At 48.2% G+C, this 18,589-nt stretch overlaps 1 protein-coding gene across 1 annotated transcript; it reads left to right on the top strand.

The window, feature by feature from the left end:
• Nucleotides 1–3,361: 3,361 nt before the first annotated feature.
• TBR1 (T-box brain transcription factor 1) lies at nt 3,362–16,607 on the top strand. Its single transcript, XM_087949859.1, has 8 exons — nt 3,362–3,690; nt 3,757–3,917; nt 3,949–4,314; nt 5,418–5,572; nt 5,995–6,116; nt 6,793–6,951; nt 8,669–8,730; nt 13,321–16,607. The coding sequence occupies exons 1-8, from the start codon at nt 3,391–3,393 to the stop codon at nt 14,255–14,257; spliced, it is 2,262 nt and encodes a 753-aa protein (XP_087805985.1). The 5' UTR covers nt 3,362–3,390; the 3' UTR covers nt 14,258–16,607.
• The last annotated feature ends 1,982 nt before the right edge of the window (nt 16,608–18,589 follow it).

The raw sequence follows: 18,589 nt of genomic DNA, 5'->3' as shown, positions 1-18,589 counted from the left end.
TTTTAGCATGTATTCAATCTACAGATCTTGGGCTCCTTATTGTAGCTCATCTTCCATCCTCTACATAAAACCTACCATAAACCAGTTGTGACCATTAGTAGGACATCAAATGAAAGGTAATTAGAAGTTTAAACTACCCCAATTATGTCAGGTTTCTTTAAAGCTCACAAGGCTCACAAGCTATTTGGAATTTTGGAGGCCCTGATGTTTCCATTACTCCTCCCAGTGTATTTGTTTAATCTACTATTATATACAAGCAACAACACAATTTGTTACAGCCCAAGTAAAGTGTTGCTCACTCAAAACAGTGGAAGTGCGACAAAAGTACTTCTTGCAACAAGATAGTTCTTATGCCTGACATTAGTACCATAAGATTGCATTGCTCACAACTTGCACCACCTTAAAACACTAATGACTAGATTCTGGCATAAGCTTTTGCTGAAACAGACCAACAAGAACTGTTCCTCGGGGAATGTATTAATTAACTCCAACTTAGCAGCTTTGTTTTAGAGTTTCCCTTTGAAACTTCTTGTTGTTGTTGCAATATGGCAACTTTATGGGCTACAACAGAATGTCTTGGGAAACAAGAGACTGAAGTGTGTTACCACTTTGGGGCTCGAATTCTGTACTGATTTTATATGGGAGTAAGGCATACACACTGCCAGATTTCTGTCCACTGATTGTATGTGATAGACTCTGAAGTTTATGCCTGTAACAATATGGTTAAAAAGAAAAAGAAAAACTCACAAAATCTCATTCATTATGGGAGTAAGACAAGAAACTAAAGTTTGTTTACTGGACCGGATATTTTTTGTTAAACTGAGTGAAACATTTTTCAATAAAGCACATTTTGTCATTTTCCTAAGAACTCTCATTCCTCCTTTTAAAATGTTATTCCTATCAGTATTGTGACATTGGAAAAGATTAATTCTGGAAATGTGGAATTAACTCTCGTACAGAATAAGTTATGGATTTCGGCTTGAATTCCGGGGGTTTATATAATAACCCAACTCACTTATTTTAATGACTCTCCTCCCAATGTTTAATATCCATCAAACATTGTGTGTCAGAATGGCAAAAGAAGAAAAGGGGGGAAAGGGAATTGTGAAACCTCAAGCAAATTTTAAAATTCAAGTAGGCAGTACAATAAATAACCTGTGATTCAACTAAAATGTGCAGTACCAAATGCTAGGTTCCCAATCTCCCTCCAGCTCTTTGTTGGAAAAACAGTCACCATCATATGGGAAGAGATGGGTGGAATTAATTCGGGGTGGGGGGTGGTGGGGAAGCCTGATATTCTCAACTTTAGCTGTAATCTAAAACAGTTTTTTTTTTAAATGGTGAAGAAAAACTGACCACTTATAATAAATACAGTCCCTATCTTGCCCCAAATTGCCAACCTGTGATTAGTGGAACGGACAGCCAATCAGGGACCACCCTGATCTCCACAGCGAAAAGTAAAAGAGGAGGAGGAGGAGGAGGAATAAGCACAACGGCTAAGGGCTCCTACGGTTCTCGGAGAGTCCGATTCGCTCCCCGTGGCCGCTCTCATTTTCTCTTGCTTACGGTTATGATTATCGCCACTGTTACCTCTGCTATTATATATCTTTCCTATGCTTTTTTTTTTTTTTAATGTCGTTAAAACCCCCGAAGACAATCCGGGCAAGTTTCCAGCGATTTTTAAAGTGTAAAATTCCTCTCAAGGCAAACCTACCCGGGAAAAGGGGTTCTTGAGGGACAATGGCTGAGGGAACGCGCAGCCTGGTGGCCTCTGGACTTCCAGACCGAGGGTTGCTGTTGTTTTTAAGCGAACCCAATGGGCCACGGCCGCGTTTTAGCTAAGCTCGGCGTTCTCAAACCTTTATTATTGTTTTAAAGGTGTGTGTGAACCCCCAAGCCCCCTCCTCCCCCCCCCTCGCGCCCCCCCAAATCAATCCCGGAACATTTTTTTCTCTCTCTCATTCTAGTAAGACGTTAATTTATTCCTACAAAAATCCAGGTAATTATTTGTGACAAGCTTATTATCACAGAAGAGAGCCGGGCGTGAGGGGGAAAGTATTCAAAACACCGAAGGAACAGGAGCCTAAAGGAAAGAGGGGAGAGAGGGCCACGGGGGGAGAGAAGGGGGAAAATCGAGCTCTGACTGGATGCTGGTTTGTTCTCGTGTTTTTCTCGGAGCGTCTCTTTCTCTCTCTCTCTCCCCCTTCCTTTACCCCACATGCCTGCGCGCAAATAAAATATTTATTTACCGAGGAAGCCAAGCGTCAACCTCAAGGCAAGTCAGCAGTCATTCAGGCATTTCAGAGATGACGCTTCTTTCAAAAGCAAGAGAGAATCAGAGTTGGGGTGTTTGCGGATGGCGGTTTGGGGAAGAGACGCAGTGGCGCAGTTACTCGTATCTGCGGCTGGTCGGTGGTTCCTCAGGGCGCGTGGCGAGCGGGCCTAGGGGGAGAACCCGCGCTCCCGCTTGGACGAGGAACGGGCAGCTCCTGGTCAGAATGCGCGGGAACCAGGCCGCCCAATCTTCAGGGGGAAAGTCGGGGGCCGCTTCACCTTAAGAGGTGGGGCCTCTCCTCTACATCTGACGAAACGCCTCCGAACGCCTCCGAGGGCTTTGGAGCTGCCTCCAAGGCGAAGGAAAACGCGATGCTAGGAAGCCCAGCGAGGGTAGCTGGGCTTGGGGGCTCCTGAAAGCCCCGAGTCGCGTGGCCAGAAAGGAGGCCAGCGCGAAAGGAGAGGGGAGGGACGCCAGTGCCCAAAATTCTCTCTCAAGACTTCCTACACTGTAGCCACAGAGGACAGTGAAGGGCTGCGTAGGGTCTCTCTTTATTTCTCACATACACACACAATAAATAACTCTAAAAAGTATTTTATATATTTATCTATATCGCTGTATATATGTGTGTGTGTGTATACACACGCATATACATACACATATACAGTACATATATATATATATATATTCACTTGCCTCGATCGTCGCGCGACCGGGAGCCAGGTGATTATCCTAATTAACGTCTATCTAATTAAATTACTGTCAGCGGTTAACCAATGGCAGGAGTCGTTTCATGCGTTCGGCAACCAGGGAGATCAAAAGTGCGGCTTGGCTGATTGCTGCACGGTGTCAATTGGCCAATCTCTTCTCCCAGGGAGCGGTGCTTTTGGTGGTGGCGGAGGGTGGTGGGGGAGGGAATCGTGGCTTCAGTTCGGGACCAGCCTTGGGTGGTGGGAGAAGCTGCTTGGGGTCCCTCGCCGCCGAGAGTCCCGGGATGATGAGCTGGGGGCCTTAATCAATTCCCGCTCCCCCCACACACACCCCTAAGCAACCCCGTGCTACCGTTACGCTACCCCAGGCAGGCTTTGGCCAAAAAGCGGGCCGGGTCTGGAGCCATGCAGCTGGAGCATTGTCTGTCGCCTCCGTCGATGATGCTCTCCAAGAAATTTCTCCATGTGAGCGCTGGCGGCAATGGCGGCAGCGCTTACCCGCCTGCCGCGGGCGGATCCGAGCTTGTCTTGCACGAGCACCTCCACCCGCACCCCCATCACCATCCGGCTGCCGCCGCCGCCCTCCTTTCGGCGAGCGCTGACAACCTGGAGAGAAGTTCACCTCTGAAAAAACTCGCCAGGGGGGGGATGACGAATCAGGCCGAGGCAGACAATTTCCCTGACTCCAAAGACCCGCCAGGGGACGCCCAGCAGCCGCCGCCGCCGCCGCCTCAGCAGCAGCAGCAGCAGCAACAGCAGCAGCAACAACAGCAGCAGCGCGCCAAACTCTCGCCTGTCGTCTTGGACGGCGGCGGCGGCCAGGAGCAGCTCCGTCCAACCTTCGATGGAGCGGCGGCGGCTGCGGCAGCGGCAGCAGCAGCAGCAGCGGCGGCCGCAGCCGCGGCGGATCGATACCTGCTCTCCACGTCAGCTTCCTCCGGCCAGCCCCGGCCGCTTCCTCGGCTCCCCGGCCGCCGCCGCCGCCGCCGCCGCCGCCGCCACCATGTTCCCCTACCCGGGTCAGCACAACCACGCGGCCGCCTTCTCGCTCGCCAGCCCCAGCCGCTACATGGCGCACCACCCGGTCATCGCCAATGGAGCATACAACAGCCTGCTCTCCAACTCCGCGGCGCCTCAAGGCTACCCGGCTGCCGGCTACCCTTACCCGCAGCAGTACGGCCATTCCTACCAAGGCTCGCCCTTTTATCAGTTCCCCTCTGCCCAGGCTGGCCTCGTCCCCGGCAAGGCACAGGTCTACCTATGCAACAGGCCGCTCTGGCTGAAGTTCCACCGGCACCAGACCGAGATGATCATTACCAAGCAAGGCAGGTAAGCGGCGGCTGCGGTCGAAGGGGGCCAGCCAGGCGCAACGCCGCCGAGAAGGAAGCGGAGAAGAGCCCGGGAGCCTGGCCGCGGGAAAAGCCGGCGCTCCTGCCGAGACTCCGGGCTCTGCTCAAAGTATTATTATTATTTTTCTGGCCATTTTTTCCCCTCTCTTCTTGTCCCGCACCTCTTGTGTTATCATCTTCATCAACTCTTATTATTGTTGCTGTTGTCATTATTCTTTCTCCTTCTTTGGCTGTAGACCTCTGGGTGTTCCTTTTCTTTCCTTTTTTTTTTCTTCCTTTTTTCCTTTCCTTTCCCATTTCCTTTTATTTTGCTTCGGGTTTTCTAAGATTAAAAACACCGGCAATCTTGTCTTTGGGACTGGAATAATCCAGTTCTTAGTTTTTATAGATACATTTTAAATACATCTTTGGGCCTATAAGCTTCCCCCACCCCTCCTTATTTATTGACGATATTTTCCTTCCTCGCTCTGGCTTATTTAAAAAGAGTCATAAACAAGACGAAGAACGATTGCGATGGCAGTCCCTCTTGGGAACTTGGCGCCGGGGTCTTCGGTGCGCTTTGGGCCATTTCTGCCGCACTTTCTGGCGACCAAGTGCTTCGCCTCGCTTCCTTTGCTGACCTCCCAATGGTGGGGAAGTCCATCCCTTCTCGGTTGGTTTTTGCGCATTGAAATGTGAGATTCCATCAGCCGAAGGCAAAAGGCAATGAAATCGCTGGGACTTACTTCCGGGCAAATTACAGTAGAAACCCGCGAGGATCTTTTTGGGTTACGAGCCGATGTGCCAACCCGGCAGCCCGGTTTCCTCGGAAATAACCCTCGATTTCAGCCGGATTCACTTGGAGATGAGTACGCAGAGGACCGTTGTCTCCTAGGCTCGATCCTCTAGACAAAAAGCTGCGGAGCGAGATGCCTAAATCCGTGTACCCTTCGGGTAGTTTCCTCTGCACCATTCGCTCAAGAAAAGATTTTTGAGAATTTTAGGGGGACAGTTATATATATTTATAAAATTATGATCTCCTTCCTTTTCAGTTCCCGTCACTTTTCCTCACCCTCCTTTCCCCGCCTTCTTTTCTTAAAACAGGCGAATGTTCCCTTTCTTAAGTTTTAACATTTCGGGTCTGGATCCCACGGCTCACTACAATATTTTTGTGGATGTCATCCTGGCCGACCCAAACCACTGGCGGTTCCAAGGCGGCAAATGGGTGCCTTGTGGCAAAGCGGACACCAACGTTCAAGGCAAGTCCCTTCCTCGGTTCCTCTTTCCCCTCCCGATAGCCAGGTACGCGGGCGGGCGCAAAGAGTTGCATCCTGGGCTCGGGTGGCTTAGGGGAGAAGACTTCGTTAGTGGACCTTCTTGGGCCAGTAAGACTACACAAAACTTAAAACTCCCCTCCCCCAAAAAAAACACCCTCCCGGCTTTCCCCCATTCCAGCTTTCTTTCCTTCGGTTTCCCGAGCTGAAATGCCTAAAAACATATCATACCCAGTAAATAAAATGAACGAGCAATTTTGTCTTGTTCGAAGCTGGGGAGGTCTGGGGAATGGTAGGAATCGTCTAAGAAAGGTTGGAGTGGGAAGAAGGGAAGATTCGCTGCGGGAATGTCTTTCTCTCCGATGTTTGTTCGCTCTTTGACAAACCCGGGGTTCTCTCGCCTTCAGGAAACCGTGTCTACATGCACCCGGACTCGCCCAACACAGGAGCCCATTGGATGCGCCAGGAAATCTCCTTCGGGAAACTGAAATTGACCAACAATAAAGGGGCGTCCAACAACAACGGGCAGGTCAGTTTGGGGGCTCGAGAGAGGCGGCGTTGAGCCCTGCGGGACCAGCAGATTGCATGCACGGGCATCCTATCCTGCGCTCCACATTTCATTTGCGCCTGAGCTTGTTCTGCAAATCCATTCTCTATTGTACAAACCTGGGGGGAAAAAACCCGAAGCTAAGACAGGTTAAGCGAGGGAGATGCGCTTGCACCAGCCTGTGAGCAGGAGACCGTCTTCTCCCAGTGATCCCGGGCGAAGGCTTCGGAATCAGGCGGTGGGAAAGCCCCGAAAGCGGCCTCAGCGGCGTTTCGATTAAAGAGAAGAAAAAGAGGGAGGGGGGGCAAGAGGAGCCCGGATCGGAGGAATAGCCTGGCGTTGTCCGGGTTTTTTTTTCCCCCTCCTGTTCTTACTTTCTAGCAACTTGGGGAGGTGGGGGGGGGGAGTGGAAGCGAGGTGCAGATCTGCGCTTTTGGAACAGGTGGCGAAGTCCGGCGGCGACCCTCCTTAGAACCGCGAGACTGGGGAGGGATTCAGAAAAGCCGGTTTGGAGAAGGCAAGATTGGTGTGGCGATCTGGGAGCGGGTCTGGGGTATAAAGTTGATCCCCTTCTCCCGCGCAAAGTTTTTTTTTTTTTTTTTTTAAAGTCCCCGACTTTCTCCTCGCTCCCCCTTAACCCTTTTTTCTCCGTCTTCAGATGGTGGTCCTGCAGTCCCTCCACAAATATCAGCCTCGCCTGCACGTGGTGGAGGTGAACGAAGACGGCACCGAAGACACCAGCCAGCCGGGTCGGGTTCAGACCTTCACTTTCCCGGAGACGCAGTTCATCGCCGTCACTGCCTACCAGAACACCGATGTAAAGTGCTTTTCTCCGCTCGTGGGGCCTTTTTCGGGATTGGGGGGGCGCAAGTGCAGCTACCGAGGGCCGGGAGGGTGGAGGCGAAACTCCCCGAACTGTGTAGGGAATCGTGATTTCAGACCGTTAAAGTGAGGTGGTAGATTAATGGTCTTAAAGTGTTTGTGAAATTATTCAAACCTGCTTGCCAGTCCCGATTCTTCCCAACCCCAATTTTTTTTTAAAAAAAAGGGGGGGCGGGTAAGGAGCGTCTCAGATTATCCAAGAGCAGTAAATATTTCAGATCACTTTAACCTGGGCATTTTAACCAGCTTTGAAGGCATGAAGATGACTGGTTTTGGCCCACGAGCAAAGTTCCCTCTCCTTTTCCGGGTCATATTTGTTTGGAACTGTTTACTTTTGCGACCTAAGGTAAAGCCGGCCCCTAGGATGAGGCCGCGGTCTCAAGAGCAGATTTGGCGCGTCTTTCAAGGGCAGCAGATTGGCCGCTGTTTAATGCATGGCTGCAGCTTTTGACTACCGCAGAAGGCGAGAAGGGTGCCAAAATAACTTGGTTGGATCCAGGATATTTGAGCCTTGATTTGTGGAGGGCACCTTTTGCTTCTCTATTGTAGGCCTCAAGAATGCCTTATGCATCCGCAAAATAAATAATAATTTTAAAAAAATCAGGGGCTTGGGGCTGAGTTAAATTAATTTCTAGAAAACGGATGTAGCAGCCCACACGAACAAATTCTATCTAAAGTCTGACTTCGATCACCACCTTCTTTGTGTTAGACTCTAAATCACCAACGAGCCAACTACAGGTTTGGGGACTCTATTATGTGTTTTTACTAGACATAGGAAAGATTAGTCTTATTTCACCAGGACTTTGTTTCATTTGAACCATATAATTAGCCAAGAGATGGAAGAAATCTTTGACTCTGTTTATTCGACCTGCTGAATAGCAAACCAGCCAACCATATTTCTGCCTAGTATTATGGGGGGAAACCAATCCCCTGTAGTTCATTTGTAGTTCAGCCTGTTTTGAAAATAGGAAAAAGAGCATTAAATTAAATTAATCGTGGCAAGTATATTCTACTATATTGCTGCCATTGTCAAAAAAAAAAAAAAAAACAGATTCTGAAAACCTTCCTTTTCACTGCAAATGATCTAGAGTTGTCGGTCCAGACTTAGTTTCTACAATGTTCCTGGGCTAAACATTTTATCCGCCTGGCTAGTAAGAGTCTTGTAAGTGACACTTCTGAGCATGTGACTAGATGCTAATCCTCTCGCATAGGCATAGCTATTCTCGGTGGAATTGTTCCGAAGTGAGTCTTATTAGTCTTATCTAACTGGGAGGAATTTAATTCTAAACAAGAGACCAGGTACCTAAACCGTACCTTAACTTTGTGGTCCTTCGAAGGAGGTTGTCGGAACTGCCTTGAGGCAGAAGAACAAAAAACCAAGGTAAAATTGCTCTGCTCCGGATCACAGATCCCCGTTGATCTTTCAGAATGATTAACTTTGCAGAGAAGATTGTGTGGTGCACGTGCTGGGGAAGAGACCACTTCCAGGCCGTTTCTCTTTATGAGAGAAATTCTCACAAGGAAACGACCAGCGTTGTTCTCTTAAAAAGAATCCACTGTGAAAAAAGCTAGGTACCTGCTTATCTTACACAGAGAATCAGCAGAGGAGAGACCACTGTTTGACGCTTCCCCCCCTCCCCTCTCCTCTGTAGATCACACAGCTGAAGATCGACCACAACCCCTTCGCAAAAGGCTTCCGAGATAACTATGACACGTAAGTTTCTCGCCTTGAGCCTTTTATTGGCCCTGGCACATCCAACCCTGTTAAATGGATGGCGGGTGGGTTTTTTGACTTATCCAAAGAAGACCCTGGGACTTTCGAGAGCGGGTTTATAATGCGCTATTGGGTATCCCCCTAGGCTAAACTTAGCACGTGAACTAGAGGAACGGTAGCTACAACGGCAGGCGTGTACGAAACTCTTGTGACTTTTGAAGGCTTTGCAAAAGGAGAGGTCCGTGGTAAAGACCGTCCATAGGGTAAAACCTTGTATTTGTTTAACGCACAACCTAAAGGCGGTAAATCCCGAAGGATGAGGTCTTTCCGCAGGAAGGCACGAAGCTAGTTGCTCCCTTTGCCTACTCCGGCGATGAAGACCCCAGTCATTCCCAGTTAGCATTAGACTTGGATTCCCACCCACCTCAAGCTCCTGCCGCTGTCCTGCTTAAGCTCTTTTTGGTTCCAGGAAGAGCTTTCGAACTCTCCCTGGAATACGAAACCCGACAGTGGTCCCCCAGTTTACAGTGAAGGGAATATTCTGGATGTAAGCGGCAGGAACTTCCCGCTGGTTCGCCAGAAGCAGCTCGTTATCTAGTGGGATAATATCAGTCCCGACTACAAACTCTATAAGCTTCCTCCGAAAATCAGGCCCTTGGAAACAAGCAATTAGCATTCAGGCGCGAGATGCCTAGAAGAACTCCATTACCCCCAGCGGGTCTCTGTCTAATCAGCATACCCCGTTGTTTGGCTGGACTTCTCCCGGATTATCTTCAATTACAAACGGAGGTGTTGCTGATACCCTGAAGCCTGTATTCCATTTTAAGCTAAGCTTTAGAAGAAACTAGTCATTTATTCCTCTCAACTCCTCCTCCCCCACCCTCCACCCCTTTAGTGTGAGGATAAAATCAGGGTCGTTGTGGCAATAGCAATAGTCCTGTTGGTATTGTTTTGTAGTCCACCTTTCCACTGAAAAAGGCACTCAAGGAAGCTTTATCATTCACCAAAGCCAAGAGACTGTCCTATAGTCTTTCCCCTCTACAGTAAATAGACAAACCGTCTCTGGGTTGGCAGAGGGGTAAAGCTCCATACTGAGTTGCAAGGAAGGAAAGGAAGGGAAGGGAAGGAAAGGAAGGAAAGGAAGGAAGGAAGGAAGGAAGGAAGGAAGGAAGGAAGGAAGGAAGGAAGGAAGGAAGGAAGGAAGGAAGGAAGGAAGGAAGGAAGGAAAGAAAGACCTCTTTCTAGGCGACCTGGATGCTGACGTCCAGCATGACTCCTGAAGTTTGTCACAACCCTCCCAGATTATTCAGAAATAACTGAAGTATGGCTTAGCATTCCCAGCTCAGAGTGAGCAATGGAGGCTGGCAAACACCTTGCCTTGGCTTTGCCTGGAGAAAAAGGTAGAAAGAGTGTGAGCCAGCTGGCCACAGGAAAGTAGGCCTTTGGGAAGAGAGGCAGTTCTTTTGAAGTTTTGCATTGAAGGAAAGGAAACTAGGGTAGCCGAAAGGTTGATAACCTGGCTTTTCAATGCCCTACGATCACACTTTCATCTAATGAGTTCGGTTAGATTGTCCCAAAATTCTCAGTGAGCTGTTCCCAAACTCACGGGAGAGATAGTTGCATACATTTAGATGAAAGTGATTGACTGGGGAGCAGATCAGGGGACAAAAAGGATGTCCCAAGATATACAGTGGAAGTTGAGAACGCTTCCAAAGGGTATCACGTTGTACAACTGCCTTCTTTCCTGTCCCAAAGTTCTCCAATCTCCAGGTGTGGTTCACCAACCAGATGCCTTGCCAGAGCATTAGGTCACAGTGGCCAGAACCAATGTGGGAGGGGGCACCAACCCCGTAAATGGAAAGGAAGTGCTAGTGAAATTAAACCAGGCTGAATTACAGCAGGATTCATTAATCAGCTTGCTCCGAGCAAGTTATAAACTTTCTCCTGCTACTGCCAGGACTGAGTGCCTTTTCAGCCATTTATGTGTTGCTTAATTCAGCACATTTATACAGGTGCCCGACCCACATAGAGTGACTCTGGGTTGCGTAAAAATATTAAAAATCCCAATTTAATGCTAATCCTCCCCACCCCCATCCATGGCAATGACAAGAAAACCAGACAAGCCACAATCCTGAGGAGGAAGCCAAGGGTGAGGTAGCTTATCTGGAGGATTGATTAATCCAGAAGAAATGGGGGGAGAGCATTTGTTTGCCCCCCCTCTGCCCTTGATAGACAGCTGATGATGGCATGGATTTTGAGTAAGAGTGTTTCTCTCGCCCTGCGACTGGCACTCTGGGATAGACAGAGCCAGTGTTTGGTGTAATAGTTAAGGCACCGACTGGAAACCAGGAGACTTTTGAGTTCCAGCCCCATTTTAGGCATGAACATCAGCTGGGTGACTTTGGCCCAGTCAGTCTCTCTCAGCCCAACCACCGTTGTGGGGGGAAATAGGAGGAGAAAGGAGTATTAGCTATATTTGTTACTTTGAATGATCAAAATAACAAAAGAGGGGAAATAACCAAAATAAATAAAAATAAATCTCATAGAATAAATGTGCCCAGACAGTTCCTACCCAATGTCTCTGAAGCAAGGGGTATCTGGGCCTATGGCCACTTGTCCCATGAAAGGAAGAACACATTTTGGGAGAACAGACAAACCCAACAGCAGTTTTGCAGTAATTGGCCAACCAGGGAGAATTTCTGATGTGAATGATTTCCCTCTCCCTTTTAAAAGGGCTTTTTAAAAACATGTTTTAGAGCAACATACTCCTTCGTGTGTATTAGCAAACCAGAACACAATCCATTGTTTCATATCTTGGTTAGTTATCAAACAGATCAGGCCTCTGTTGGATTACCAGGGTCAAAGAAGAGATGTAATGAGTTTCTTCTTTTCTGGATCTCCAGGTGCGGAGACCTTGTTGAAAACTCGGGGCTTGTTATGTGTGGCCTCTATTTCATTTAACGGATTAGGAAAAAGTAGCCTTAGGTGGAACGTTCTAGGAGTCCCCCGTTTTGGGAGGTCATCCTGTTTAATAGATCCAGGGCAGAAATACAGCTTACTCCTGGTAAAGTAAAATTCCTGTATCCGGATTTGGCTGCCGAATGTTTATAAAGGGGAAAGCTATTCTAAAATGCAAAGTGTTACCTGTAACAAGTTCTAAAATTTTGAAACTTTGCAGTACTGTAAGTTCACAATGTCAAGCCTATAATCCTTTGGAATAAGAGAATTTATGCAAAGATCTGCACCCAGGAGGGTTTCCAGATATGGTCAGGTGGCCACATAAGTTAATCAGCTGCTTCTAATTTTTTAATTTCTGAGGCCCACCATTTCCATGGTTCTTCCATTCTCTCCCAGAGCGGTTCTCCATAACTTTAAACAGTATTTTTCCTCCCCCCAAAGCAAGTTCCATTGGGCTTCTATTTTCCACCCTCATTTTAAGGACTCCAGCCTCATTAATCTCCCATTAGTTTTGGAATGTCTGGAGTAACCTGCCCTTGTTGCATTGGATTATCATTCTCAACTCATCTGAAAAGCAGTTGTGGGGAAACAGCTAGTTTATATGCCTCGGAGCAGAAATCAAATGTTTAGAGCGTTTATTCTTCACCACTCCCCCCCCCTTCTTTTTCCTAATTTTAGGAGAATTTTAGTCCTTTGTGCTTCTGTTCACAGCTTGGCCTCTAGTCTTAATTTATGCGAGCATGCAAGTTGATTTCTAGGGCAATCCAAAACCTCAAGCTTTTAGGATTCTAAGCATGCCCTTAGCTAAGCCGCTGTCCCTTATTGGCCGTCCCCATGGACCTCTGGAGGGCTTTTTACCCTGGGTCCACCTGCTAGGCTAGGCACAGTCTATTGTTTTCTCTTCCGCTGGGCCTACACCTGGGGAAGTTTGTGCAGAGTCTTGGAGGCGTTTCGCTTAGATCTTGCTCGGCAGAGGGGTGGAGTGGCTTGAATTGCGATGCCTGCAGTGAAAAAGGCTTAATAGCATCCCTGGTCCAAGAAGGCAGGAATTGTAAGACGGAGCGGTCCCTTTTAAATTTAGCTTGCCCAAAAGGCCTCTTCTGTCACCGGGACGCCGATCTCAGTGTATTTCCAGTCTAGAGACGAGCAGCTCCATCCAGCAGCCATCGAGGCAATATATCGGGATAGAGACGCGCTATTTATCGCCAATGCAAGGGGGCTAGCTTGTTATTTAGTTTAAGAGCAAGGCGGGCGGGGCGTCCTAGCAGTGAAGGTTCTGCTATTTTGCACAACACACTCAGAATAAATTAAGCGGATTAGTGAAAGAAGGCCCCGAGAAACCCAGGGTAGCGCCGCCTCTGCCAGTTTTGGGCAGCGGAGTGCGGGGGCGTGGGGGGGAGAGACTGTATTCCAACTTTCACTCGCAGGCTGAATTACCAGCTCAATGCACACGTTAAGACCGACGATCCTCCGTGTTTCTCGGTGGTTTGAACGCATGCCGTTCTGGTTTTGGGGCTTGGAGGGAAATGGGGGAAAGGTCCGGCTCTTGCACCCCTCCCCCCCCATCTCGCCAACCCGCCCAGTCACACCCCTTCCTGTCTGCTTTGTTTTCCCTGCCCCCTGTCCTCCCAGGATCTACACGGGCTGCGACATGGACCGCTTGACCCCGTCGCCCAATGACTCTCCCCGCTCTCAGATCGTGCCGGGGGCTCGTTATGCGATGGCGGCGGCCGCGGCGGGCTCCTTCCTGCAGGACCAGTTCGTCAGCAACTACGCCAAATCCCGCGGCTTCCATCATCACCACCACCACCCGGGAGCCGGCGCCGGAGGCGGCGTGGGACCTGGAGGGCCCGTGCCCGAGCGAGGCGTGCCTCACCCTAACGGGCTGCTCTCGCCACAGCAAGCCGAAGAGCCCGCCGCGCCTTCGCCTCAGCGCTGGTTCGTCACGCCCGCCAATAACAGGCTGGACTTCGCGGCCGCCTCAGCTTACGACCCCGCCGGAGATTTGGCGGGAAACGCCGCCACGCTATTATCTTACGCCGCCGCCGGCGTGAAGGCGCTCCCGTTGCAGGCGGCAGGTTGCACCGCTCGCCCGCTCGGCTACTACCCGGACCCCTCGGGCTGGGGGGCACGCAGCCCGCCCCAGTATTGCGCCAAATCCTTGTCGTGCTGGCCTAACAGCAGCGGTGCCCGCGCTGGAGGGAACCCCTATTTGCCCGCCGGGGCTGGCGGCGGGGAGGAACCCGACAGCCTGGCGCCCCCCGAGCGTTCCCCTTTGGTGGCGCCGCCGCCGCCGCCGCCCGCTGCCGGGCCGCCTGCAGAGGACTCCAAGCCCCCGAAGGACTTGTCCGACTCCAGCTGGATCGAGACCCCCTCGTCTATCAAGTCCATCGATTCCACCGACTCTGGGATTTACGAGCAGGCCAAACGCCGGCGGCTTTCTCCGGTGGGCACCCCGGCCTCAGAGAGCTCTTCCCCCCTCAAGAGCGAGCCCGCCTTGGCCGCCAGGGACTGCGACAAGACCTGCGTCAAGGACATCGGCTACTACGGCTTCTACTCGCACAGCTAGAGAGGAGGTGCCTTTGGCCACGCCCCCTCCCGCCCTTCTCGTCCGTCCCGTCCGAAGCAGCCGGCGCTTTGCGCTGCGAACCGGGCCGAGCGCTGGTTCCCCCGCCCCCACCCTCCGTCCCCGGTCACTTGAAAGCGGCTCTGGCTGGCCACGCACCTACAACCGCGCACGCGCAGTCTCGCTCTTGCTCTCTGTCTTTTCTCTCTCTCTCTCCCCCCTTCCGCCTTTTCCCCGCACACGCAGAAAGCCCGCAAACCGTGGGGCCGTCCCAACGTCTCTTCAGTAGGAGGTGGATGACGACGAAATGCTGAAAATCAGGACACTTCATTCTCCCCCTTGTATGTCTCTTTCCTTAGCGACCCCCCGCTTTGTTTCCCGCACAGAACAAAGCAGTTGGGGCGGCTTTTTATTTGTTTTTAAACCAGATCTCAATCTCTCGGGTGTTGCGAATAAGTAGATGGTTCCAAGATCCTAAGGAAACCCTTTAATTATCCCTGTGCCCATCCCATGTTCGGTGTGGTAAAGGGTCCTCCCCCCCTCCTTAAACGTTTGTTTGGGGGCGACACGCGCATTCAAATCTTTTTAAAGCTCCCCTAAACTTAATCCGACAACACATGGGAGCGAATCACATTCCATCCACGCATTTGTTTGAAATTAGCTCCGCGAAGTTGAATAGGTTTTGCCGCCAGATAACAGCGAAGGGCTCGCAGCTCTCCTTGGGATTCTGCATATTTTTGGATCAGGAAGGTGGATAGCAGATGCTTTTTATTCTGCCACACTAAAAAGGTGGGCAAGATGAAGGGGTATTGTGCGTGTCTAAAAGGTTTCTTAGTAAATTTGGGGTTCTCCTAGATCCCTCTCCTCCACATCTCCAGTTCCGTCTTCATTTTAGAACACAACCGTTCCCATGCTTGGACTTAAGGGGTCGTAATCCCGAGTAAACCTGGTTTTAAGATTCCGCAGGCAAACTAACCGTTTCTCCATCCTTACATCATACGCTTGAAACTAGAAGGGAAATTCCGCCTTTCTCTTTCCCCTTCCTTGTTCCGAGCTAACTATAAACGAAATGTACATGTACAGTTCGCAAATAACGAACAGGGGTCCTATAGTAGGGTTGGCTGCACTAAGCAAAGCCTAAAATATCTAAAACTCCCTCCCCTTTCTTATTAATCGACATCCATACACTTGCATATTACTATTAGGACAAAGTCGGGTGTGTGGTTCGGAAGTGTGTCAATTATTTTTACACCATTGTCCAAAGTGACTTAAACTTGATTAAACAAAAATTAAACTTATAACCATTTCAACAAAGCTAAACCTGATAAACAAAATTGTCCGAATGGATCCAAATATCTAACATCTAAATAATCACACCTCTGTAGGACTTAATTTTACTTAAATGCATGTCAGACCTTACTGTGCTTTGCACAGAAATCATTTCTGATTTAATCAACACTAAATTTCAAGCGTGGGTCCCGTAGGATAGGATTTATGTTGGTTTTAGAAAGGCAATATTTGGCTTTTTGATGTTGGAATAGAAATTAAACAAGCTTCGTATTAGTTGCCTTGCATTTTAGTGAAGTTTCCTTTAAAGTAAAAAGCACCTTTCTGCTTCGGGGTCTTGATCGGGAATATGTGCGAAACTTGACCTTATTTAAAGTATTTTGAGGAAGAAATGCAGTAGTTTTTGTTCACACACTGCACTAAAGCACTATAGTATATGCTTGGTGTAATGGTGTATGCTTCTCCCAGACATCCAGCCAATTGTGGTTTATTTGGCAAACCATGATTAAAACAAACTGGCTTCGTTTCACACGTAGAGCAGGTGCTTCAGTTGGGGTGTGACCCAATCAAGTATAAAACTCAGCCTTAAACATTTTTACTCTGATTAAGATCAAGAGGAATCCATAGGAGCGTGCCGAATTCCCACTATGGGCTTTAAAAGTCCATATAATTCCACAGGCACTTACTCGGCAGCATATTCCATTAGATTTATTCCAAATAATAACATCTCGAAAACAGCTGGAAAAAAAGGTCTTATACGCCGTTTCCTTACTGTTGTTCGATAGTGTCACCGCACCATCGCTGTGGCGATGCGAAGCCAGTCTCCCTTCCCTCCTGATGGTGCGATGGCACTAAAAATCGCCAGTCAGGAAACGGCGTGAGCTGCTTCTTCGCAGCTGGTTCCACTCGCGTTTCCTTGGAGGGAAGTCTCCTCCGGGGTTTGTGCGATCGTAGCGCCGTCGCCTTTCGCAAAGTGGCGGAAATTACTCCTACTTCTCTCAGTAGGATTTCGCTTCCCGCAAGGAGAGCAATGCTTCAATTCCCTTTTCTGGATGCAACATCTCCCTGGTCAGAACTTCTTCTCAGTGAAAGTAATCCTTTCGTTTAATAGCTCGGGGTCTATAAATAGATGAGTCCCCCGCTGGGTTCAGCAGGACTCTAGTGGACTTTTCCCTTAATTTACTCATACTAACAAGTGCCGTCGTAGGAGTACTAGGAATAAGCAGGTGGTCTCTCCAGGTACCTGTGCCTGGGAGCAAACTCTACTGAAATGGGTGGGGACATCAACTTAAGAGAGAGATGGGGAGATATGAATTCTAAATAAAGCACTTTTAAAAGTTCAAAAACGAAAATTGTGTCTGCTGTTATAGTGAAACCTGGGCTAAAAACTCTGCCTTGGTTCGCATAATACACTGCATTCAGTTGTCATTTGGTTTCAATCACAATAATTTACCCATGAAGTGTTGCACAGGGTTGCGTGTGCATTCAATACACTGAGCTACAAAGTAAGCCTGTGACCTGCTGGCTCGGCATGTTGTATGAACCTACCAGCACAGCCCTAGCAGGCTATGTTAGATTGCCATTGTATTAAGACATGATTCCAACTGATCAAAAAGGCACTTCCTTCCAAGTAAACCTATCTGAGGTTGCACTGCTATAGTTGACTTAAAACTGATATACAGCAATTTAGTTTGCAGGGCTGGAGAGTTATGACTCAGACTCCAGTAGGACCACTCTAGATAGGATGGAATCTTGCAGAGTAACTCAGGTGAATCTTACTCTGGGTCATGGAGGCGCTATTTCAATTAGACTGTAGGTTGTGCTCAATCAGGTGTGCAAGTGGGTGTATGGGAAGGGGATTTGCCCACAGGGCCATTGACTCTTTTATCAACTAAGCACCACAGTTTAACACTCTATTAGAGACAGGTGGCCAGAGAGAGTAAAACAGCTCCTTGAAATCCCACTTCAGTTCCAACTAGCATTTCACATTACCCATCTAATGATCCTTTCTCCTTATGTCCTTTTCTGTCCCCTCACTGATTCCTAAGCCCATCCCTGGTTGGCGTGCAGGTACTCTTCTCTTGTTCCAATATTTTTTCTCTCTCGCCCCTTTCCCACTTCAGTTAAATGATGACTGTAAATCTTTGTAATGAACGAACTACAACCAATGCTAAGCTATTGACCTGTTGGTGCCCGTAGTGTAGTCCAGTGAAAATGAATTTTGTGAGTTGTATATTTAAAAAAAAAGGAAAAAAAATTGCATTTAGTTTGATTTTTTTGGTTTCGTTTCATTTTGTTCTATGCATAAGGAAGTATCTCTGAAAGAGCTTTTTTTGGGAATAGGCAGCACCAGTTTAAAGAAATTTAATTTCCCTCCCTCCTCAGTGATCTTTTTCTTTTTAATTTTCTCGTTCAGTCAAGAGTTTTACACTCAATTTAGTCTTTCCCCTTGTTGATGTAGACTAGTGAGTCTTCAAAATTTTGTGTAGGAAATATATAATTGATCAACCCATGTTTAAATATTGTGGGTGGGTGGGGGCGAGAAATGAACTGTGAAATAGACAGCAGGCAAAATGATTAAGGCTAACTTGCAATCGGCAAAGAAACCTACCCAAATAGAAATTCAGGACTTTCATCCTGTATATATATATATTTATGTCCTTCTGTAATTGAGGGACATGATTTTTCTTTTTTCCTTTTTTTTTTAAAAAAAAGAAACCTCCCTTACACATTTGTTTTGTTTGTGTAGATAAATAATTGTTTCTTCAAATTACAAGTAACCGGGGAAAAATGTTTTGTTTTTTCACCCATTTATATTGTCTGTGTACAAAAAGCATAATAAAACTTGGAAAAAATAGACAGTCTTTATGTGTAGCTCCTTTTAGAAGATCTGAGTAAATTAAGAATAGTATAAAGGCTGGGAGTACATGGGAATTTTTTACAAACGGAGTAGGAACAATTTATTTCATCTAATACCAGCTACTTGATCTTCAACACAAAAATAATGTATTTCTGTTCTTCTCACCTTTATGCTGCAGCATGGCAAGT

This window comes from Notechis scutatus, chromosome 1 (genome assembly GCF_049901735.1).
Source record: "Notechis scutatus isolate UNSWTSFEM ecotype Mainland chromosome 1, rNotScu1.2, whole genome shotgun sequence".
NCBI lineage: Eukaryota > Metazoa > Chordata > Lepidosauria > Squamata > Elapidae > Notechis > Notechis scutatus.
This window is presented reverse-complemented; position numbering and strand designations above follow the sequence as displayed.